This window comes from Schistocerca americana, chromosome 2, assembly GCF_021461395.2.
Source record: "Schistocerca americana isolate TAMUIC-IGC-003095 chromosome 2, iqSchAmer2.1, whole genome shotgun sequence".
Taxonomy (NCBI): Eukaryota; Metazoa; Arthropoda; class Insecta; order Orthoptera; family Acrididae; genus Schistocerca; species Schistocerca americana.
Genome location: NC_060120.1, coordinates 923,370,473 through 923,395,055, shown reverse-complemented (window position 1 = coordinate 923,395,055; position 24,583 = coordinate 923,370,473). Strand labels below are relative to the sequence as shown.

At 44.4% G+C, this 24,583-nt stretch overlaps 1 protein-coding gene across 1 annotated transcript in view; it reads left to right on the top strand.

Annotated features, from left to right (window-relative positions):
* Nucleotides 1–24,583, top strand: part of LOC124594554 (UDP-glycosyltransferase UGT5-like) — a 114,419-nt gene that overhangs the window by 47,570 nt on the left and 42,266 nt on the right. The window contains exons 4-5 of the mRNA XM_047132926.1: nucleotides 7,665–7,849; nucleotides 22,204–22,385. Coding sequence (XP_046988882.1) covers nucleotides 7,665–7,849; nucleotides 22,204–22,385 — 367 coding nt within the window. The remainder of the gene's footprint in view (nucleotides 1–7,664; nucleotides 7,850–22,203; nucleotides 22,386–24,583) is intronic.

Below are 24,583 nucleotides of genomic sequence, written 5' to 3'. Positions count from 1 at the left end.
ACGCTTCAGCCCCTCTTGAGGTCCCTTATGTTAGTCTGGCCTTGCCACAGTTACCCCTGCGATGTGGCTGTACCTTCAGTACGGTTATCTGTATCGTACAGGTACACATACCGACCCACCACGGCAAGGTATATGCTTCGTGGGGGTATACGAGTGTCGTATATTTACACATATTTTTTCTCAAGTACCTGTACGACATGTTTGGCCGTAACTTGTCCACTGCGTTTTTCTGCCGTACGACGTGGCTCTGAGCACTATGGGACTTAACCTCTGAGGTCATCAGTCCTCTAGAACTTAGAACTACTTAGACCTAACTAACCTAGGGACATCACACACATCCATGCCCAAGGCAGGATTCGAACCTGCGACCGTAGCAGTCGCGTGGTTCTGGACTGAAGCGCCTAGAACCGCTCATCCACCGCGGCCAGCTCTGCAGTACGACCTAGACGTAAACATCTGCACCAGATTTTTTTTTTGTCAAGTGTTTATTATGCTATAGAAGCATCAGATTGCAACCAGTGCTACTCGCTAAGTTACTAATTATACTGATTACTGTAGAACATCAGCACTAACGATACATACTACATCCTCATGAATTGGCTACGAATACATTTCCGCAAACTCACGTGTCGTTTTGTCAAATAATCTACTCTTTAGACCAGTAGTTGACGTTGCTGGAAAAGTATTGTCATTGAAAGGAGTATTTAACAGTTTAATAGCAGAGGTCCGTTCCAAAACGTGATGACATTGAATTACTCTGTATTGCTACTACAGTATCCTCGAAGTGTGCAACCTCTTCCCCACTATATCTTGCTGATTCTTTCTTGAAACAGTTTTCTTTGCTGGGGTCGGACATGGAAAAGGCATAATTAAGAGAGAGAACACGCTCCTTGCGAAACCTGATAATGTTTCCCGGAACGAAGACGTGCCTCTTTCCTTTACGAATATAGAAGTTCTTCAATTTTAAGAGTAAAACGTTGTTTTGCAAAAAATAACAGCTCATACCACTTACTTAGATTATTGCGTTCGTTAGCAACACAGTTTCTAACAACGGTTGGACCCAGCCGCACTCATGTTACCATACTGAATTTAATCCCATCTTGGCACTAAGTTGGCCGTTGCTATATTGCTTTTCCAAATTAAGCTGTGTCGCGCGTTCGTGGTACCCTCAACTATCGTTCAAATAAAAATGTAACCTGCACGGATGCTATAGATTGAACATGACCGTACTGATTTGCTCACCGATTTCGTGTGTAATTAGGTGTACCCTACCCGAACGCCCTTTTTGCCATTGCTAGCCTGCTTTTGATGTCCTCCTTGCTCCGTCCGTCATTGATTATTTTACTGCCTAGGTAGCAGAATTCCTCAACTTCATCTGCTTCGCCGATCCTGATGTTAAGTTTCTCGCTTTTCTCATTTCTACTACTTCTCATTACTTTCGTCTTTCTTTGATTTATTCTGTCAATTTTCTGTACTTGTTAGATTGTTCATTCCACTCAGCAGATCATCTAATTCTTCTTTGCTTTCACTTAGGATAACAATCGTATCACTGATATCCTTTCCCCATGAATTTCAATTCCACTCCTGAACCTGTGTTTCATTTCCGTCATTGCTTCTTCGATGTACAGATTGAACAGTATGGACAAAAGACTACATCCCTCTCTTACATCCTTCTTAATGCGAACGCTTCGTTTTTGGTCGTCTGCTCTTGGCGATTGCACATATTGTGTATTACCCGTATTTCCCTATAGCTTACCCCTCTGCTCCTCAGAATTTTGAACATCTTCCGCTATTTTACATTGTCGAACGCTCTTTCGGGTCAACAAATCCTACGAATGTGTCTTGATTTTTCTTTAGTATTTCTTCCATTATCAACCGCAACATCAGAATTGTCTCTCCCATGCCTTTACGTTTTCTAAAGCCAATCTGATCGTCATCTAGCACATCCCCTAATTTCTTTCCATTCTTCTGTACAGGGTGAAAAGTATTTAAACCGACAAAGTCTGGAAGGTTGTAGGGAACATCAAAGCAAATATTTTTTCCTAATGTCATTTTTTCCTATGAGGAGTATTTAGACCGGTAGGCGAAAGATTTCTCTGGTGGCAAATTAATTAAACCAACAAACACTTTTCCATTTTTAATGCTCAAGAGATAACACATTAACACAACCCAATTTAAGTTACAGTAGATTTTCAAAACTGCCTCCATTGACACGTAAACAAAGGTTACACCGTCAGATCAAGTTCTATCTGACACGGGCAAAAACCCCAGGAGTATCCTGAATTGTTCCTGCTGCTGCTACTATCCGGGCAACCAGATCCTCTTCTGATGCAGCAGGAGTTGCGTAAAAAAATGGTTGCGCATCTCTCCCCACACAAAAAAGTACAGAGGGGACAAATCTGGGGATCGTGCAGGCCATGGTACAGGACCACCTCTGCCAGTCCACGTTTCAGAGAACCGTCGGTCCGGGAATCGACGCACACGACGACTGAAATGTGCCAGCGCCCCGTCATGTTCAAACCAAATGCGTTGTCCTGTAGGGAGCGGAATGTCTTCCAGCAATTCTGGCAATGCTCTGGCAAGAAAATTGTAATAGTGACTGCCATTTAATGGCCTAGGTAGCAGACACGGCTCAATTAAACAGTCCCCAACAACATCGACCCACACATTAACGGAGAACCGCACTTAATGAGCGCATGTGGGTTATCCTCACTCCAAACATGCGAATTGTGCATGTTGAAGACTCCATCACGCCCGAACATTGCTTCGTCGGTAAACAACACAGAGGATGGAAATGTAGGATGCATTTCACACTTTTCCAGGTACCACTGCGAAAACTGTGCTCTGGGTGGATAATCAGCTGGTTCTGGGTTGTGGACACGCTGTAAGCGAAATGGACGTAACAATTGCTCTCGAAGGACTGTTCTTACATTCGTCTGATTCGTCCCTATGTTACGTGAAATTGCACGAGTGCTGATTGAAGGATCCCGCTCCACATTCTGCAGGACAGCTTCCTCAAATTGCAACGTTCTTACCGAGCGACGGTGTCCCTGTCCAGGTAATCTGTTAAATGACCCGGTCTCACGCAGACGTTGGTACACGCAGCAAAGGTCGTATGATGCGCATACGGCGATTAGGATATTGTTGTTGATAAACCCGCTGTGCAGCTGGTCCGCTGTGGTGCGCTACGTAGTACTTACCAACCATATCAGCGTACTCACTCCAGGTGTATCGCTCCATTAGTAAACAGAGACAATGCACTACCACGCTGTTGGACAGCAGTTGCCTACAACTGAAGATCGTAATACGGCGACCAGTTTAAATAATCCTCATAGGAAGAAATGACATTAGGGAAAAGTATTTGTTTTGATGTCCCCTACAACCTCCAGAGTTTGTCAGTTTAAATAATTTTCACCCTGTATATTATTCTTGTCAGAAACTTGGATGCAAGAGCTGTTAAGATGATTGTGCAATAATTCTCGCACTCCTCAGCTCTTGCAGTTTTCCGAATTGTGTGGACAACATTTTTCCGAAAGTCAGATGGTATGTCCCCAGACCCATACACTTTACACACTAACATGAAGACTCGTTATGTTGCCACTTCCCCCAACGATTTTAGAAATTCTGCTGGAATGTTTTCTATCCCTTCTGCCTTATTTATTCTTTCGTTCTCCAACGTCTTTTAAATTCTGATTCTAATACTGCACCCCCTATCTCTTCTAAATCGACTCCTGTTTCTTCTTTTATCACATTAGACAAATCTTCCCCTTCATAGAGGCTTTCAATACAATATTCTCTCCACCTATCTGCTCTCTGCTTTGCATGTAACAGTGCAATTCCCGGTGCATTCTTAATGTTACCACCTTTGCTTTTAATGTCACCGAAAGTTGTTTTGGCTTTCCTGTATGCTGAGTCTGTCCTTTCGATCTCTCTTTTTCGATTTCTTCACATTTTTCATGCAGCCATTTCGTTTTAGCTTCATTCCACTTCCTGTTTATTTCATTCCTCAGCGACTTGTATTTCTGTATTCTTCAGTTTCCCTGAACGGTTTTGTACTTCCTCCTTTCATGATCAACTGTTACCCATGGTTTCTTCACAGTACCTTCTTTGTACCTGTGTTTCTCTTTCCTACTTCTTTGATGGCCTTTTTAGAAATGTCCATTCCTCTTCAATTGTACTGCCTACTGATCTATTCCTTATTGCTGTATCAATGGCCTTAGAGAACTTCAAGCGTTTCTCATCTTTCCTTAGGACTTTCTTTGCGTACTGATTCTTCATGACTGATATCTCAAACTTCAGCTACCTCTTCATCACTACTATATTGTGATATGAGTCTATATCTGCTCCTGGATACGCCTTACAATCCAGTACCTGATTTCGGAATTTCTGTCCGACCATGATGTAATCTAACTGAACTCTTCCCGTATCACCCGGCCTTTTCCAAGTATACCTCCACCTCTGCTGTCATAGAAAGGTTACTTTTGCGCTAATCAAGGTCCGCAAACCATTATTCTTCAACTTGCATTTACAGTTACCAGTAACTGCTAGACTGTACTACAGATTTTGTCACATGGCAGTAGAAACACGCATTAATACCTATACATAAACAGAATAGTCTGGATTTTGCTGAAGACAAACAGTAATTAGAATAAGATTAATTTACATGACCAGGATAAATTACAGTGCTATTGGTATGATCTGAGAACACGTCAGGCGGTGAGAATTAAGAGAAATTTTGGTGGTGGAACTGCTATGATTTGGGCAACCTTCTGCGCTAAAGATAAATCACAACAATGCTTAACTGAACACTAGAGTGTGTGCACACTGAGATGCTAGAAACAGAACTGATTATAGTGTATGAGGGCCTAGAGGACGCAAGCCTAACGTTTCAACAAGAAATGAATCTGTGTTTGGTTCTGATAGAACCAGAAAGTGGTTTGAAGAAAAAATATAAATGTCTTGCCCTGGCCTGAAAATAGCAAGGATTTGAACCGTGCGGAAAATCTTTGTGGAAAACTTGCAGTGCTTGTTTCTCGCAATTGAAGGCCATTTGATGATATACGTAAACTGAAATGAGCTTTACGAGAAGAGAGGGTGACAATTTCATTCCAAGAACTACAAACCCTGGCAAAATCAGTGCCGAAGATAATTTTTGAGGAAATTAGGAAAGTACTAACAATCCAATAAAACAGTGGAATAGTGAGTGTTTTTATACCAATTTCCTCCAAGAAATACGATTGCCTTATTTTGTTACTTTGTGCTATAAAAGGACCCCTGTAGTTCAGTCATTATTGTTTATGTCTTGTATGTACCTACTACTTTCATAGAAAATTCGATACATACATGTTTCAGACATTGTAGTATTTCTGTCATGGAATCATGCTTTTGTACTGATTTCCACTACAGCAAGTGTTCTCATGGTGGAAATAGAATAAACAAGGCTACAACAATCTCGTTTGCATCTGACGAAAATAAGTATATTTTCAGTCGGAAGTTAGATATCACTCCTCCTCTAATGGAACACATTTGTATTTGTGTGTTTGCCATCAATTAATTTTCGTCTTGCCCCTTTACAGCCTTACAAGACATAGCTTCGTTAAAGGTCATCTGATCCCAACAATCGGTCATTTCCCCTTGTCAGTGCTACTTTACAGCTGCAGCGTTATGCACTCATTTTCCGTACTGACAATAAGTCACGACTAGCCTCATATTCCTGCGTGTTTCAGCAAGAGAGAACGAGTCTACTAGTATGAACCGACAGCAGCGCCTCAGTTCTGACTCTCCATACTCTCAGAACTGTAGTCGGAACAATGGAAGCCCAGTACGAGTGGTAACAGTGGCGTCTAGATATATGAAAATGCAGCCTCAGCTTTAGACTCGTACTCGCTGCGTTTCTGATCTCTACTTCACAGTGTTTTGCTGAGTGTTAATGTAGATGTAGACCCGAAGCATCTGAAAAAAGATTTAACATTAATTATTGCAAAACTGAGCTTTTCCTCCTGGATTGTAAGGCCTCAGTATACGTGTACATCTATATCTGTGCTCTGTGACACTATGACGTACGAGGTGCGACAATAAAGTAATGCGACTGATTTTCTTTGCAAGATGTGACAACCCTGCAGGCTTGCGTAAGCACTATATCTTTGACCTTGGTCTATAAGCTGCTTCTAGTCCAAGCGGCACATCGATGCAACTGCTCAGTCGTGAGTTGTGCTGTAATAAGTTAACATGTGTTTGTGTCTCTCGTCACGGAAATGGAACCGCATTATATTGCGCAACGGTATGCCATTTCTTTTTGCGTTAAATTGGGTGAAAACGCGACGACAACTTACAGTAAGCTTCAGAAGGCTTTTGGAGAGGAGGTTATGTCAAGGGCTCAAATTTTTCGTTGGCATAAAATGTTTAGTGAAGGCGGAACGAATGTTGAAGATGAAAACTGCAGCGGACGACCATCAACCTCACGGACAGATGTCAACTTGGTCAGGGTGCGTGAACTCGTATGATCTGATCGAAGAATATCCGTAAAAATGATTGCAGAAGAACTGAACATCAATCGAGAAATGGTTCGTCTAATAATAACTGAAGATCTTCGTATGAGAAAGATTTGTACAAAAATGGTCCCCAAAAACCTCACACCGAAACAGCGAGAAACACTGAAAAATGTGGCAGCCGATCTGTAACAGCAAACGGAAATCAATCCAGAATTGTTGAGCCATGTTATCACTGGTGATGTAAGTTGGTTTTTGCAGTACGATCCAGAGACAAAACGCCAAAGTTTGCAATGCTGCTCAAAGGGATCACCCAGACCAAGAATAGTTCACATGTCAAAGTCAAAAGTGAAATGCATGGTTGTCTGCTTCTGTGATTCCAAGGGAATTGTTCATAAAGAGCGGGTGCCTCCTGGACAAACAGTTAACCAATATTACTACAAAGAAATTTTAGAAAGACTTCGTAAAAGAATTCTTCGTGTCCGTGCCAACATTGCTGATAATTGGATTCTGCATCATGATAATGCGCCAACCTATACTGCTCTGTCAGTACAGCAATTTTTAACCTCAAGACAAATTTCAGTACTACCACAGCCACCCTATTCAGAAGATATCGCTCCATGCGACTTTCTTCTATTCCCAAGAGTCAAAACGGCGGGGTCAAGGGACACCATTTTCGAACAACACAAGGTGTCCAAAAAGCTGTGACGCGGCTCGTGGAGGATATTAAAGAAGATGAGTTCCAGAAATGTTACCATCAATGGCAGAAGCGCTGGAAAAAGTGTGTGCAATCAGAAGGGAACTACTTTGAAGAAGACGACACTAAACTTGACTAAAACGGTAAGCAACTTTTTTGTTCACATGTCTCATTACTGTACTGTCGCACCTCGTATGTCGTATGCAGTACTTATCGTACCAAACAGTTTGATAGCTCTCCGTTCCATTCACAGATGGAGCGTAGGTAAAGTGTTTATAAGAGCATGTGCCACCTGTTGTTAGCCTATTTTTTTCTATTAACCCATCTTCTCAGTAAGGCTGTGTTTGTTCAGATTCAGAAGGTCCTCGCTTTTGCCTGTTCTTTTAAATGAATTGTAACACCTAACGTGCTCCAAGCACGATGCTCACGTCGAAATGGGTAATTCACTTGCTGCTACCAGACGACCGTGTTCATTGCAGGAGGAACCATGCTGCAAGTGGTCGCGTTTTCGCTGCTGGCGGTGGTGAGCACGTCATCAGCAGCTATGATTTTGGTGATCGCACCGTCACCGTCCTACAGCCACCAGCTGCCATTCCACATCCTGACAAAGGCTCTCCTGCAGAGGGGCCACCGAGTCACCCTCATGACGACAGACTCCATGAAGGTCAGCCAAAAGCATATTATAAGCAACTGACTGTACAATCTAAGAAAAAAAAGACGCACCACGAAAGAATTATCCGGACGGGACGGAAATCGTCATTAGATGTAATGCAGAGACAAACAAATGATTATAGCTTCAGAAAAATTGGATGATTTATTCAAAAGAAAAAGCTTCATAAACTGAGCAAGTCAATAATGCGTTGGTTCATTTCTGGCCCTTATCCAAGCAGCTATTCGCTTAGCATTGACTGATAAAATTGTAAGACGTCTTGCTGAGGGGTACCGTGCCAAATTCTGACCACTTGGGGGTTTATATCGTCAAAATTCCGAGACAAAGGGTCCTGTCCATAACGCTCCATAGATTCACAATTTGGAAGAGATGCGGCGACCTTGCTGGCCAAGGCAGGGTTTGGCAGGCAGGAAGACAAGCAGCAGAGGCTCTCACCGAGTGTGGGCGGGCATTATCTTGCTGAAATGTAAGGCCACAATAACGTCGACGTACCGCTGCGTTGTAAGGGTGCCGCGGATGACAACCAAAGGGGTCCTTCTTTAAAAAGAAATAGCGCCCCAGACCATGACTCCTGGTTGTTGGGCCCTATGGTGGGCGACAGTTAAGTTGGCTTCCCACCGCCGTGTGGGGCGTCTTCGGCCTGGAATCTCATTGGCTGGAGTAGACTTGTCATCAGAGATGAGTCCCGCTTGGAGCTGAGCCCCGGTGACCAGCTTAGACGTTTCTGGAGCCACCCTGAACAGCGGCAGGATACCCCCCATACAGCCCGAAAACCAGGACTGATGGTCTGGGGTGCTATTTCTTTTCGTAGCTTCTCTGCCAGCCCTTTTGCCAGGGTATGCAGGTGGTAAAAGTTGTACGCTTCGGGGAATTGCTCTTTTCACAGGCGCTTGAATCAAAAAATGGTTCAAATGGCTCTGAGCACTATGGGACTTAACATCTGAGGACATCAGTCCCCTAGAACTTAGAACTACTTAAACCTATCGAACCCTAGGACATCACATACACCCATGCCCGAGGCAGGATTCGAACCTGCGACCGTAGCGCTCGCGCGGTTCCAGACTGAAGCGCCTAGAACCGGCTGACGCATGAATCTCTATTAACCTCTCCTTATGGTCATTTTCGCGTGCTCTTTTGTATCGAGAGTGCAACAGCCTCTGCTGCCTCAGCATTTTGCCGGCCGGAGTGGCCGAGCGGTTCTAGGCGCTTCAGTCTGGAACCGCGAGACCGCTACGGTCGCAGGTTCGAATCCTGCCTCAGGCATGGATGTGTGTTATGTCCTTAGGTTAGTTAGGTTTAAGTAGTTTTAAGTTCTAGGGGACTGATGACCTTAGATATTAGTCCCATAGTGCTCAGAGCCATTTGAACCATTTTGGACTTCAGCATTTTCCGAATGATAGGTCTTTTCTGTCCTTCATTCACTAACTGGGCAGATAATCCTCCAGACCACGAGTTACGATCCGCTTAAACTTCACCCATAATTCCTCTACGCCCATCTTACTGGAAATAAGTGATGTCAATTAACTTTCTAAGTCACTTACTAACAATGCTTATCTCCTCTATCTGTGAGAAATACTCTCCTAGCCTTTTTGACTGTTTTATTAACTTTCGTAGCCACAGTTGCTATCATAACACGATGATCACTGGCCCTCATTTCTACTCCTACATCGTTAAGTAGTGTGTAAGCTTAGGGACTGATGACCTTAGCAGTTAAGTCCCATAAGATTTCACACACATTTGAACATTTTTACTCCTACATCCATAAGGTCCTGTGCGTTTTTTAGCCAGGAGGTCTAAGATGTTTCGATTGCATGTCGGCTGTTAAATTGGCTGCTCAGGACAGTTTCCAGAAGACGTGTTAATAAGTGCACCGCACGACTATCTGTGTGCACCCCCTGCCATGAATCCATAGACATCCCTGTCAATATTCGGTAGGAGATTCTGCTCATACTAGGCTTGCCTGCTCTCTTCTTCAGTATATCGATCCAGTGTGGGACCTGCATCAGAAAGGACTGAAGGAGAACACCTAAAAGGTGAAAAGGAGGGCAGCTCGTTTTGTATTATCGCGAAATACGGGAGAGAGGGCCACGGATTTGATACACGAATTGGAGTGGCTACAATTAAAACAAAGACTTTTTCATTGTGACAGAATATTCTCACGAAATTCACTTTCGCCTTAGAGCTTTGAAAATGTTATGTCAGCGTCCAGTTATAAAGAGAGAAATGATCATCATAATGAAATAAGGGCAATCAGAGTCGCACGGAAAGATTTAAGTGCTCATGTTTCCCCCGCATTGTTCTGCCAAGCAGTTCATTGTGGTTTGCAGAGTCATCCTGTCATTAATTGTAAATAAAACTTCAGTGATTTTTTGATGTAATGATGCACACTCAAGCATATAAACTACTGCTCATCACCTGATAAGGAAGGGCTGAAGACAAGTTGTTTCCTAATGGGTCTTAAATTATTGTGTTGTAAATTTTTGTTGCGGTACGTTTTGCAGAAAAATACCTCTGACGTAGCGGTTGCAGTTCACATACGTACTAATCGATACCAAACTGATTTCACAATGATAGCGTTTAACAAGAACACAGCAATCATTAATGCACAGTTCGTAGCGGGGCTCGATTGGAAACACTACATTTTCGTTACTTAGCACCTAGGAACGTGGTTGACCGAAGGAAGTATGATTTCTAGACATTAAAAACTGAGGAATGGTGAGTATTCCAGCACTTCTGCACGAATCGTGGATCAGATTCTGTAACCTCAAGCGGAACCCATGTACAAAGCTGTGATAACGTTACAGCTACGTGAAGATGAAAACGATCATCAGATGCTATAGTTTTACTGGGTACTTCAGAACTGACTTACTTCAGCGTGGTGTCCTACTCTGCAACTTAGTCCCACACATGTTTCACTGCTCTAACAACTCGAATTATACATCCTACATGCCATACTATGACAAATTCACTTTCCCAAGACCAATCTCGACACTGTTGCAGCTCACAAGCATGTTTTTTGGTACTGATGCGGCATTCTGTTTACACATTTTCACTTCTTTCGACCCGTCTGTGTGAATGAGCCTTGCATTATATTAAACTTTCAGGTTAGTCTGGGCTACATATATGCCATCTCACTAAAGTGTTAATCAGTTACTGCTGGCATATATATATATATATATATATATATATATATATATATATATATATATATACACTAGTTCACCACGTCAGCATAAGAAAACTAACTGTAAAGTAACTCCAGTAATTCTACACTAGGAAAATAAAAGCAATGTGCGTGATCGAATAACAGAAAATATAGCATTTACTTTGTTATAGTTTCATACGGTTAAATGGCCTGGTACATGTGTTTCAAGTAGACGCCATTTTGGCAACTTGCATGTCTGTAACCTACTCCAGCTACCTAACTTTGGAAAGATGACCTCCAGTTCATCGTGGAATCAGAACCTTCTGTTTTTTTCTGCTGACTCTTCACGTCGTTGAGAGGTGAAACTTAGGTTAAAACGCAGAGTGAAAACTCTGTGGTCCGACTGTGATTCTATCCCGCGACCTGTCGAATTACAGGCACGCGCTATGCGACCAGACAACCATGCCCCACTGCTTTCTCTGTTGCTGTGTTGTTAAGATCATCCCAATAAATTATCTGTAGTATAATCTATTTTTTTCGCTGTATAGTATGCATGTTACTTTCACATTGTGGAAAAGGTGTGTAAGGGTCAGACAGTTGAAGTATCAAGTCTAATTTTAAGGTATAAGTACGTGCTGTTCTTCATTTGGTTGCATTGTGAAGCCTTCGTACTTCGTTACTGAATATTTTTGGAGTTAGATCGCTGAGAGCAGAACCTCGCAAATTGTTAACAACTCATTTTGGCCATTTTCAAGACTACTCAGTAAGTAATGTCAAGCTAAAAAAAAGGTAAACACTGCTGGCATGTTTTACTTTTGAATTTGATTGAGACCTTTGTGCAGTTGAAGCTACGAGAAGGATTTGACAAATTCCATTTGTCATATGTATGGGAGGGATGTATTTCTTGGGAAGACTGCACATACATGAATTTCTCGTTTCTAAGGAGAAAAACTCGACTTGTGTGATGAACACCTCTTTTGGTGAAAACTCTAGAATCGGCTTGTTCACAATAATCGTCGCCAAACAAAATGGCAAATGACACAACTTATTTCGCTACTGGCCATTAACATTACTACACCAAGAACAAATGCAGATGAGAAACCGGTATTCATTGGACAAATATATTATACTAGAACTGACATGTGATTACATTTTCACACAATTTGGGTGCATAGATCCTGAGAAATCACTACCCAGAACAGCCACCTCTGGCCGTAATAACGGCCTTGATACGCCTGGGCATTGAGTCAAAAGGAACTTGGATGGCGTGTACAGGTACAGCTGCCCATGCAGCTTCAACACGATACCACAGTTCATCAAGAGTAGTGACTGGCGTATTGTGACGAGCCAGTTGCTCGGCCACTATTGACCTGAGGCTTTCAATTGGTGAGAGATCTGGAGCATGTTCTGGCCAGGGCAGCAGTCGAACATTTTCTGTATCCGGAAAGGCCCATACAGGACCTGCAACATGCGGTCGTGCATTATCCTGCTGAAATGTATGGTTTCGCAGGGATCGAATGAAGGGTAGAGCCACGGGTCATAACACATCTGAAATGTAACGTCCACTGTTCAAAGTGTCGTCAACGCGAACAAGAGGCGACCGAGACGTTAATCAATGGCACCCCATACCATCACTCCCGGTAATACGCCAGTATGGCTTGACGAATACACGCTTCCAATTTGCGTTCACCGAGATCTCGCCAAAAACGGATGCGACCATCATGATGCTGTAAACAGAACCTGGATTCATCCGAAAAAATGATGTTTTGCCATTCGTGCACCCAGGTTCGTCGTTGAGTACACCATCGCAGGCGCTCCTGTCTGTGATGTAGCGTCAAGGGTAACCTCAGCCATGGTCTCCGAGCTGATGGTCCATGCTGCCGCAAACGTCGTCGAACTGTTCGTGCAGATGGTTGTTGTCTGGCAAACGGCCCCATCTGTTGACTCAGGGATCGAGACGTGGCTGCACGATCCGTCACAGCCATGCGGATAAGATGCCTGTCACCTCGACTGCTAGTGATACGAGGCCGTTGGGATCCAGTAAGCGTTCCGTATTACCCTTCTGAACCCACCGTTTCCATATTCTGGTAACAGTCATTGGATCTCGACCATGGGATCCAGCACGGCGTTCCGTATTATCCTTCTGAACCCACCGATTCCATATTCTGGTAACAGTCATTGGATCTCGACCAACGCGACCAGCAATGTCGCGATACGATAAACCGCAATCGCGATAGGCTAGAATCCGACCTTTGTCAAAGTCGGAAACGTGATGGTACGCATTTTTCCTCCTTACACGAGGCATCACAATAACGTTTCACCAGGCAACGCCGGTCAACTGCTGTTTGTGCATGAGAAATCGGTTGGCGATTTTCCTCATGTCAGCACGTTGCAGGTGTCGCCACCGGCGCCAGCCTTGTGTGAATGCTCTGAAAAGCTAATCATTTGCATATCACAGCATCTTCTTCCTGTCGGTTAAATTTTGCGTCTGTGGCACGTCATCTTCGTGATGTAGCAATTTTAATGGCCAGTAGTGTACTTTACTCTCTATTACTCCTATCTGAACACGAGCTAAGAGTCGTCTTCCTATTAGTACTCTCGAAATCTACGACCCAAATGGGGGCCGACCACCGATGAACAGCGTTGACAAGGGTAGCTGAACTCTGTCTTGCTGGTGCGGGGGGCGGGGGGGGGGCAGGAAACTGGGTGGCGTGAGGAGCCGGGGGCCGCAACTGGGACTGACACCGAGCTCTCGGTCGCTCCTCGACATGTGTCCTGCGCTCGGAGGGGAACGTCGGTCGGAAAACCCCAGAAAAGGCACCCACCCTCTTCCTGTGCTACAGTCTGGAACCGCACGACCGCTACGGTCGCAGGTTCGAATCCTGCCTCGGGCATGGCTGTGTGTGATGTCCTTAGGTTAGTTAGGTTTAAGTAGTTCTAAGTTCTAGGGGACTTATGACCACAGCAGTTGAGTCCCATAGTGCTCAGAGCCATTTGAACCATTTGAACCTCTTCCTGTGCCAGTCCGACGAAAAATAGAGAGGGTGATCTACATCTACATCCATACTCAGCAAGCCACCTAACGGTGTGTGGCGGAGGGTACTTTGAGCACTTCTATCGGTTCTCCCTTCTATTCCAGTCTCGTACTGTTTGCGGAAAGAAAGATTGTCGGTACGCTTCTGTGTGGCCTCTAATCTCTCTGATCTTATCCTCATGGTCTCTTCGAGAGATATACTGCTTGACTCCTGGCTGAAGGTATGTTCTCGAGACTTCAACAAAAGCGTGTACCGAGCTACTGAGCGTCTCTGCTGCAGAGTCTTCCACTGGAGTTTATCTATCATCTCCGTAACGCTTTCGCGATTACTAAATGATCCTGTAACGAAGCGCGCTGCACTCCGTTGGATCTTCTCTACCCTATCTGGTACGGATCCCACACTGGTGAGCAGTATTCAAGCAGTGGGCGAACACGCGTACTGTAACCTACTTCCTTTGTTTTCGGATTGCATTTCCTTAGGATTCTTCCAATGAATCACAGTCTGGCATCTGCTTTACCGACGATCAACTTTATATGATCATTCCATTTTAAATCACTCCTAATGCCTACTCTCAGACAATTTATGGAATTAACCGCTTCCAGTTGCCGACCTGCTATATTGTAGCTAAATGATAAAGGATATTTCTTTCTATGTATTCGCAGCACATTACACTTGTCTGCATTGAGATTCAATTGCCATTCCCTGCACCATGCGTCAATTCGTTGCAGATCCTCCTGCATTTCAATACAATTTTCCATTGTTTCAACCTCTCGATATACTACAGCATCATCCGCAAAAAGCCTCAGTGAACTACGATGTTGCCCACAAGGTCATTTATGTATATCGTGAATAACAACGGTCCTACAGCACTCCACTGCGGCACACCTGAAATCACTCTTACTTCGGAATACTTCTCTCCATTGAGAATGACATGTTGTGTTCTGTTATCTAGGAACACTTGAATCCAATCAGACAATTGGTCTGATAGTCCATACGCTCTTACTTTGTTCACTAAACGACTGTGGGGAACTGTATCGAACGCCTTGCGGAAGTCAAGAAACACGGCATCTACCTGGGAACCCGTGTCTATGGCCCTCTGAGTCTCGTGGACGAATAGCGCGAGATGGGTTTCACACGATCGTCTTTTTCGAAACCCATGCTGATTCCTACAGAGTAGATTTCTTGTCTCCATGAAAGTCATTATACTCGAGCATAATGACGACGACGGCTACAATGACGATGATGACGGCGCCCGTACCACTGAGGATGGCGGGACGAGCACCGCAAAGTTTAGCTGCAGCGGCAGCGAAGGCAATGCGTCCAGCTCCACCGGTTCCACCGGCGGTGCCGAAGAAGTACCCGGAGGTGGCTGCACCAGCCTCACGATCCCGGTAGGATGCGAATCAGGGGGTCAGCAAATCTGTAGAAGAATCTCGCAGTCGACAAGCACGAATCTGGTTTTGATGGCGGCGCAGCAACCCAGCAGGACCTTGAATTAAATACATGTTAGCGCCCAAATTTCGAAGAAACGTTCCTGTCCCCCAGCGCCTTGTGCGACAAAAACTCTGAAAAGAATAGAATCACTAGGCGCAAAGCGATACTTGTGGAGCGTGGGAGGCGCTATGCGCTGCGTTAAGTGCAGCAGCTGGAGCAGTGTGCAGTGGTGCCGGACATGTAGAAGCCCCACCGGCGACGGACCGTCACTGGGCTGGGAAAAGTACGTTTCGAGGAAGACCATCAGCGCTTGCTCCCACGTGTGTGAGGCACACAGTTTGTTCACCTGTTGCTTGAGTGCACGCACAATTCGTTCAGCTTCTCCGTTCCACTGAGAATGAAACGGAGCAATGATAAGGTGAATGGTACCACTGAGTGTAGAAAACTGTTCAAAGTCCTGAGCCGTAAAATGTGGTACGTTGACTGGAACCAGTACTTCCAAGCAAAACTTACGTGGCGAAGTTCGAATGGGCACTACAAACGCCGCGCAGGATTAGCCGAGCGGGCTAGGGCGCTGCAGTCATTGACTGTGCGGCTGGTCCCGGCGGAGGTTGGAGTCCTCCCTCGGGCATGGGTGTGTGTGTGTTTGTCCTTAGGATAATTTAAGTTAATTAGTGTGTAAGCTTAGGGACTGATGACCTTAGCAGTTAAGTCCCATAAGATTTCACACACATTTGAACTTTTTTTTTTTGCACTGCAAACGGATATTTGTTAGCGAATAACCAAAGTGTGTTGCAAAAGGGACCAGCAAAGTCACTCGCTGCCACGGAGGTTGTGACATTGGCCAAGCTGAAAGCGTTTGCGGTGGGGCCGATGGATTCCAGCACAAGTGCGACACTGCGACGTCATGTTTTCAATGTGAGTGTCCCGGCCAAGTACAGTGCTGACGCGCTGCCTGTTTTGTGCGCATTATTTCCCTATGTCCTTGGTGGAGCAATCGCAACACATCTTTTTGCATCATTTTACTAATAGGCACATGCGATTGTCCAGAAACATTTTGGAATGAAATCACACCATGCTGGCGGAGCGGCTATGCCGACGAGCAAGATATCCGCGCAGATAAGAATTCTGAATGTTTTTCACTGGAGGAGATCAAGCAGTACGGATGCAGTGCAACAAATGGTTCGTCAGGGTCTGCTTCTGTGGCCTGCACAGTTTTCGTATAGTTCAGTGGAAAAGTCTGTAACAGATCAGTGTCCTGCGCAATGATCTGATAACAAGATGCAGCAGTAGCATCGAATTCAGAATCAAGCCAACAAGAAGGCAAGGAAGGGCGTCAGCATTTGCGTGTTTTGAGGTGGCCGGTATAATATACCAAATGGTTCAGATGGCTCTGAGCACTATGGGTCTTAACTGCTGTGGTCACCAGTCCCATAGAACTTAGAACTGCCTAAACCTAACTAACCTAACGACGTCACACACATCCATGCCCGAGGCAGGAGTCGAACCTGCGACCGTAGCGGTCTCGCGGTTCCAGACTGCAGAGCGCAGAACCGCACGGCCACTTCGGCCGGCAGTGTAGTACTGTCCACAGCTACATTGAAAACGACACTATCGTGTCAAACCCTTAAGTTCGGTGACCCACTGACGGCATGTCTGTTCTTTCTCCTTAGTCGAAAATACTTGTAACAAGCTGCAACCACCTGTACCTGATCCTCAGAATACTTAGAGAGGGCGGAAACTAAACCTCCAGAAACTAGCAACTTCGGCCTACTAGTGCGGATAAATTCTGAGCGAGGCGATTGTCTCCTGTACTGGCCACGGTAAGAGACAAGAAAGTTCGACAGTACCTTGCATTTGATGTGTAGCAAGCGTTGAACTTTGCTTAGTACTCATTCCATTACTCTTGTTTGTATGCGATCTGAGGTTTTCCCGGCGTGTTTCCAATTTGATTAGTTCTCGGGTGTCCGACAGGGTAGCGTCGTAATTTCTCCACAATATTTCGGCAGACGTACACGCTCCCATCTTCAGGTGGTTCCTGACGAATGCTGTGCTGTTCCTCTCGGCACCCTATATATACTAGCCGTTACCCCCTCCACCGTTCCTCTCCTGGTGTCTTCGGTGCGGCCGGCGCGGCGGCTACTGGAGGTGGCGGGGGAGGAGGCGCCTGGGTCTGAACTGGGGTCTGCAGTCTCCCTGCTGCCACCGTCGGGGGCGGTCCTCGATCTCTGGGACCGCATCTTTCTCTCCAAGATGAGAGCAGGGTTCCAAGCCTGACTAAGTTGAAGGCCGCTGACTTTATTGGGTTGGGTTGTTTGGGGGAAGAGACCAAACTGCGACGTCATAGGTCTCATCGGATTAGGCAAGGACGGGGAAGGAAGTCGGCTGTGCCCTTTCAAAGGAACCATCCCGGCGTTTGCCTGGATAGAGTTAGTGAAATCACGGAAAACCTTTATCACAATGGCCGGACGCGGGATTGAACCGCCGTCCTCCCGAATCCGAGTCCAGTGTGGTAACCACTGCGCCACCCCGCTCGGTCTGACTTTATTAATTAGATCGTCCTGTAGTCGGATTTGGATGACCTCTTTAGTAAAGCAGTCCCAGCAGTAGGAGGATTGACAGTATTTTTGTTTTTTCATAGTCCATAGTATGGCCAGTCTTTATACAATGGTCAGCCACGGCTGATTTAGTGGCCTGGCGTAATTCGGTTGGGCGCTTGTGTTCGCGGCACCTCTCTTGTACAGTGCGGACTGTCTCCCCAATGTATGATTTTCCGCACAGACAGGGAATTTGATAAACGCCTGGTTTTCGTTGGCCTAGGTCACCTTCATCTGGAGCGAAAGATGCGGTCCCAGAGATCGAGGACCGGCCCCGACGGTGGCAGCAGGGAGACTGCAGACCCCAGTTCAGACTCAGGCGCCGCTTCTCCCACCACCTCCAATAGCCGCCGCGCTGGCCGCACCGAAGACACCAGGAGAGGAACGGTGGAGGGGGTAACGGCTAGTATATGTAGGGCGCCGAGAGGAACAGCACAGCATTCGTCAGGAACCACCTGAAGATGGCAGCGTGTACGTCTGCCGAAATATTGTGGAGAAATTACGACGCTACCCTGTTGGACACCCGAGAACTGTTCAAATCAAACTCTTGTTTGTACGTGGAAAGCTCAGAATGAGGAAATGTGTGGAGGCAGTGCTGTGGATTTGGCTGTCTGTTGTGCGGAGACGATGCAGCAGGGGCTTCTGCATTAATGAGCGCGCTTCACTGCCGTCATCAACTGCGACATTTATTGGTTCTTAAAATGAATGAACTGCGTTAGACCAATAACAGCAAGCGGCGGAGGAGGCGGGTTAGAGGGCACTTTAATGTGAGCGCCGCAACAAATTATAAGTAGAAACAAGGCGAAAGAAAGAACACAATTAATAGCAATGCATCTCTGAAGGAAAAGACAGAAATCTTAGTGACGCGCTGTGACGGAGCGGCGTAGAGCGAAGGCAGCGTTGGTTCTCGAATCCTCATCGCCAGATGTTGTGTCGGGTGGTGTGGAACTCAGCTCGGACACAAACAAGTAAGGAGAGAAGTTGCGATGGCCAGCGGCAGGATCCAAAATCTGTACAAAACACTAAGATTATTTGATCACTTTGTTTCTAAAAAGAAAAGAAACTTAACTACTTCCTGTGCGTCCAGTATACAAGTACGAGGGTCACTCCAAAAGAAATGCACACTATTTTTGTGAAAATACAGTTTTAATTCTGCATGTGTGAAAGTTTTACAGTGTGTAAATACATCCTTCCCGCTTGTTTTCAAACTTAGTTCAACCCGTTCCAGTGAGTGGCGCCGTCACAGCATGTCTTCAAGATGACTGCTACACTTGACGTTCGTCAGAAGCAACGTGCTGTCACAGAATTCCTGTGCTGTGAAAACGAGACAGTGGGAAACATGCACAAGAGGTTGATAAAGGTGTATGGCGATGCTTCTGTCGATCGCAGTACATTTAGTCGGTGGGCAAGTGGGTTACGTGATGAAAGCGGGCACGGCAATATTGAGGATTGTCCTCGCAGCGGCAGGCCTCGTACTGCACACAGTCCAGACAATATGCAGAGAGTTAACAAATTGGTGACTGCTGACAGACGCATCACAGTGAACGAATTGTCACGCTACGTTGGGATAGGGGAAGGAAGTGTTTGCAGTATACTGAAAGTGTTGGCGTTAAAAAGGGTTTGTGCCAGGTGGGTTCCCAGGATATTGACAGTGGCTCACAAAGAAACAAGAAAAACGGTATCCAGCGAACTTTTGGAACAGTACGAGAATGGTGGAGTTGAATTTCTTGGAAGAATTGTGATAGGTGATGAAAAATGGCTCCATAATTTTTCACCGGAGACAAAGAGGTAATCAATGGAGTGGCATCATGCAAATTCACCCAAGAAAAAAATATTCAAAACCACACCTTCTGCTTGAAAAGTTATGGCTACGGTGTTTTTCGACTCCGAAGGACTCTGGCTTGTGGACATCATGCCAAGTGGAACCACCATAAATTCTGGTGCATATGTGACGAAACTAAAGAAACTTCAAGCTCGACTGAGCCGTGTTCGACTACATCGGCAAAAGCAGGATGTTTTGCTGTTGCACGGCAATGCACGGCCACATGTTAGTCAAAAAACCATGGAAACGATCACAAAACTCGGATGGACAACACTGAAACACCCGCCTTACAGTTCTGGCCTGGCTCCATGTGACTATCATCTCTTTGGGAAACTGAAAGACTCCCTTCTTGGAACAAGGTTTGAAGATGATGACTCCCTGGTGCACGCTGCCAAACAGTGGCTCCAACAAGTTGGTCCAGAATTTTACTGTGCGGGTATACGAGCGCTGGTTCTAACATGGCGTAAGGCAGTTGAGGGGGATGAAAATTATGTGGAGAAATGAAAATATTGTTCCTAAAGGATATATCTACACACTGTAAAACTTTCAAACATGTAGAATAAAAGATGGATTTAAAAAAGTTGTGTGCATTTCTTTTGGACTGACCCTCGTTCTTTAGTCTCCATTACTACTCTCAGAACACAGGCTAAGTATCGTCTTCCTATTACCCTGTACTGTGCTCTCGAAGTCTGCGACGGAACTGGGATCCGCCCAGCGATGGGCAACTGGTTAAATCAGAGTCGACAGGGGGCGCTGAAATCTGTCTTGCAGGAGGTGTGGTGCAGCCTGCTCTTTCCATTTGTGCTCGGGGCAGTGCCTTCTTGACGTCGTTCGCGGCGCTGTGCTGCTCGGTTGCAGTCAGTGCTTTAGGACTGCACAATAGGAACACTCCCATTTCGGCTCACAAACGTAATTTTGTTATTTCCATCCCTCCATCAAACCCAAGATTCACAGAAATAACATCAGAATGTGACCCACAAGGTACTACTAAATTTTTTCACACTTCAATTCTATATAACCGGCATGTTTAGATATTAACCAAATCACTAGGCTTAACCGAGTTCGCAGTTCCAAGGAATTACTACAAACTCGGGCAGCTCTGACACTGCTTCCTATGGTCCATTGTCGGCGGTCGGGAATACTCTTTTCAATTTCTTTGAGCACCTCTTTATTACTTGCACATGCTGTCGCGTACCTATCATGGACAGACAGCCACACTCAGTACGAAAGAATAAACAATAACGAAACCTGGGAAGATATCACATAGGAATGTTACGTGTTAGCATATGTAAACTTTACAGTACGTTTTTCTATACTTCAGTTCAAAAATTGTAAACAATTGCATTGTACACAGGTAGCCATCTTGATTGATAGGGAGCCGGCCGCTGTGGCCGAGCGGTTCTAGGCGCTTCAGTCCGGAATCGAGCTGCTGCTACGGTCGCAGGTTCGAATCCTGCCTCGGGCATGGATTTGTGTGATGTCCTTAGGTTAGTTAGGTTTAAGTAGTTCTAAGTCTAGGGGATTAATGACCTCAGATGTTAAGCCCCATAGTGCTTAGAGCCATTTGAACCATTTTGATTGATGGAGGGGGGGTGGGGAGAAGAGGAATCACATAATTAATTTTTGATTAACATTGAGTGGCACTAAAATACTAGAAGTTACTAATTATTTGCTGGAAGGCTTCCCCAATATCCACAATCCAGTCCATTGAACTATGCATGCACGAAACTAGAATCTCCCATACGTTATGGATTGGTAAAAAATTTAATCATTATACAGTATAAATACACCTATGTCGACCACTGAACTTTTAATCGGAAATTGAGCATCTTATCTCTCAGGTTTTCTTTGTGTATCTGATTATTTTATGCTTTCTTGAGTACAACAACACATGTACAATACAGTACTATCAATTTATATATAAGTAAATACCTGTGAAATGTTGAGCTATTGCCTAAAATCATCGTGACATGTGATAAACTCCACAGAAATTCTGTGTGAGTCGTTGCTATCAAGGTCTCTATCAATTCATGCGGTTTTTCAGAACGCTGGTCACACGATAACTGTTTTGTGTACTTACTAACATCTAGAGCCCAGTCGTCAGAGATATTAGTCCACCAAAACCATTCATTATATCTTGGAATCAATTACACCAAGTGCCAGAAGAATTGCTTGTCTGATTCATCTTGTTGGAAGAACATAGTTTTTATTATTAAGACACAGACTTTTATTTATCCTTACAGACGAATGTCATAAAGATACATTTGAGTATCATTTAGGTGAAAGAAACTGAGATTGTTTCATTTGTGTTTCAGATATCTCATGAGAACTATACCGAGATTGACTTGTCAATAGCTTATAGATACATAAGAGGCCACTATGATTTTGTGAAGGTATACGAAGAAACACCGACACGGTCGATGGCAATGAGGTTGGACATTTCCGCTAAGTGCGCTGAGATGCAGTTAAATGAGACTTCGGTACAGAGGTTCATCAGGTAGACGAATTATTTTATCTTTAATTACTGCTTTATTTAATTTTCTATACTTCAGTGTTACGCTGAAAGCTGTGTTTGCAGTCCACTGTCAGATAAATGGTGACGTATGGATCTTGAACAGAAACTAACATAATAGCACTGACTTGCTTTGATAACTGCTCTTTCAGTTAAGTATTATTATACATTTAGTTAGCTCTGTTATCTTGATGTAATCATGATCATAATTATTAGAACCTACTTTGAATTTAATGTTTTCGTATAATAGTCTCTTCCAGATTAGTTATTCATTTTGTAGGAAGTAATTACGAAACCTAGTCTCTTGCAACTGAGTTTTATTCAGTGTTTGTCTTATAGATAAGAACAATACCGTCAAATGAGTGTTTATTTCGTTTTTAACCACATATGTTCCATCTATTAATACTAGGCGTCATCAGTGTTTTTCATTTCTTTATTTTCTTGGTGGGTCAGAAAGTTCTTCTGTAGGCACTAGATGCACACAATATGAACGGTTGTATGTCACATTTACTTGATGACCTGAAGCTATTAATAAATTTTTCCGAGAACTTTGGTACAGAACCGACTATAAAGCGTATTGTCTGCGTCCTATTCAAGACAACTAGTGGTCGGCGTTCGTGTTGTCTCCCTTCAGAACTATTAAAAAACTCTTAACTTCTTGCAGTTTCTGTAATTTCCTCTGTCCAGGAATATCTATTTCAGCCGCAGTTTGTGTAGGCTTTGCAACCACCTGGTGTCTGTGCAAGACACACTGGACCTACAACTGAAGTTATGGCCTAGAGTGCCATTTCGTATAATAGCAGGAGCACTCTCGTGTTTATCCCGCGTCCTGACTGCAAAATTGTACGTCAGTCTTACGATCTATTAATCTTACGATATATATTAATGAACAACATTCCAGGAGATTCCAGGGCTCGCCCACATACAGTTCCTGTAACCCAGCATGCACTACAAAATTTCGATGCCTTGGCCTGCTCAGTCACGAGACCAGTCTCCAGTCGGACGTATATGGAACATCATCGCTCGACAACTCCAGCGTCATCCACAAAGAGCATTTACCATCCGGGTATTGACCGTCCAAGGGCAACAAGCAACCAACTACATCCCACAAACTGACGTCCGTCACCTATACAAGGCAATGAATGGACGACTGTATGTTGGTATTTGACATTCTGGCGGCTACACCGGTTATTAATGTACCAGCTTTTCACTTCTGAAACGGCTATCTCGCGCTTACGTTAACCTACGCACTTGCAGTGTTGATCACTTAACTGTGTTACCTTGACAAATATATTTTCTTTACAATAGTTATTTTTTTTTGTCGTTGTTAAATTCCCACCAGTCGAGACAAGGCCCCGGGAGTAGACAACATTCCATTAGAACTAATGACAGTCTTCGGAGAGCCAGCCCTGACTAAGCTCTACCATCTGGTGAGCAAGATGTATGAGACAGGCGAAATACCCTCAGACTTCAAGAAGAATATAATAATTCCAATCCCAAAAAAAGCAGGTGTTGACAGATGTGAAAATTACCGAACTATCAGTTTAATAAGTCACAGCTGCAAAATACTAAAGCGAATTCTTTGCAGACGGATGGAAAAACTGATAGAAGCTGACCTCGGGGAAGATCAGTTTTGATTCCGTAGAAATGTTGGAACACGTGAGGCAATACTGACCCTACGACTTATCTTAGAAAATATATTAAGGAAAGGCAAACATCATTTTCTAGCATTTTTAGACTTAGAGAAAGCTTTTGATAATGTTGACTGGAATACTCTCTTTCAACTTCTGAAGGTGGCAGGGGTAAAATACAGAGAGCGAAAGCCTATTTACAATTTGTACAGAAACTAGATGGCAGTTAAAAGAGTCGAGGGACATGAAAGGGAAGCAGTGGTTGGGAAGGGAGTAAGACAGGGTTGTAGCCTATCCCCGATGTTATTCAATCTGTACATTGAGTAAGCAGTAAAGGAAACAAAAGAAAAATTCGGAGTAGGCATTAAAATCCATGGAGAAGAAATAAAAACCTTGAGGTCCACCGATGACACTGTAATTCTGTCAGAGACAGCCAAGGACCTGGAAGAACAGCTGAACAGAATGGACAGTGTCTTGAAAGGAGGATATAAGATGAACATCAACAAAAGCAAAACGAGGATAATGGAATGTAATCGAAGTAAGTCGGGTGAT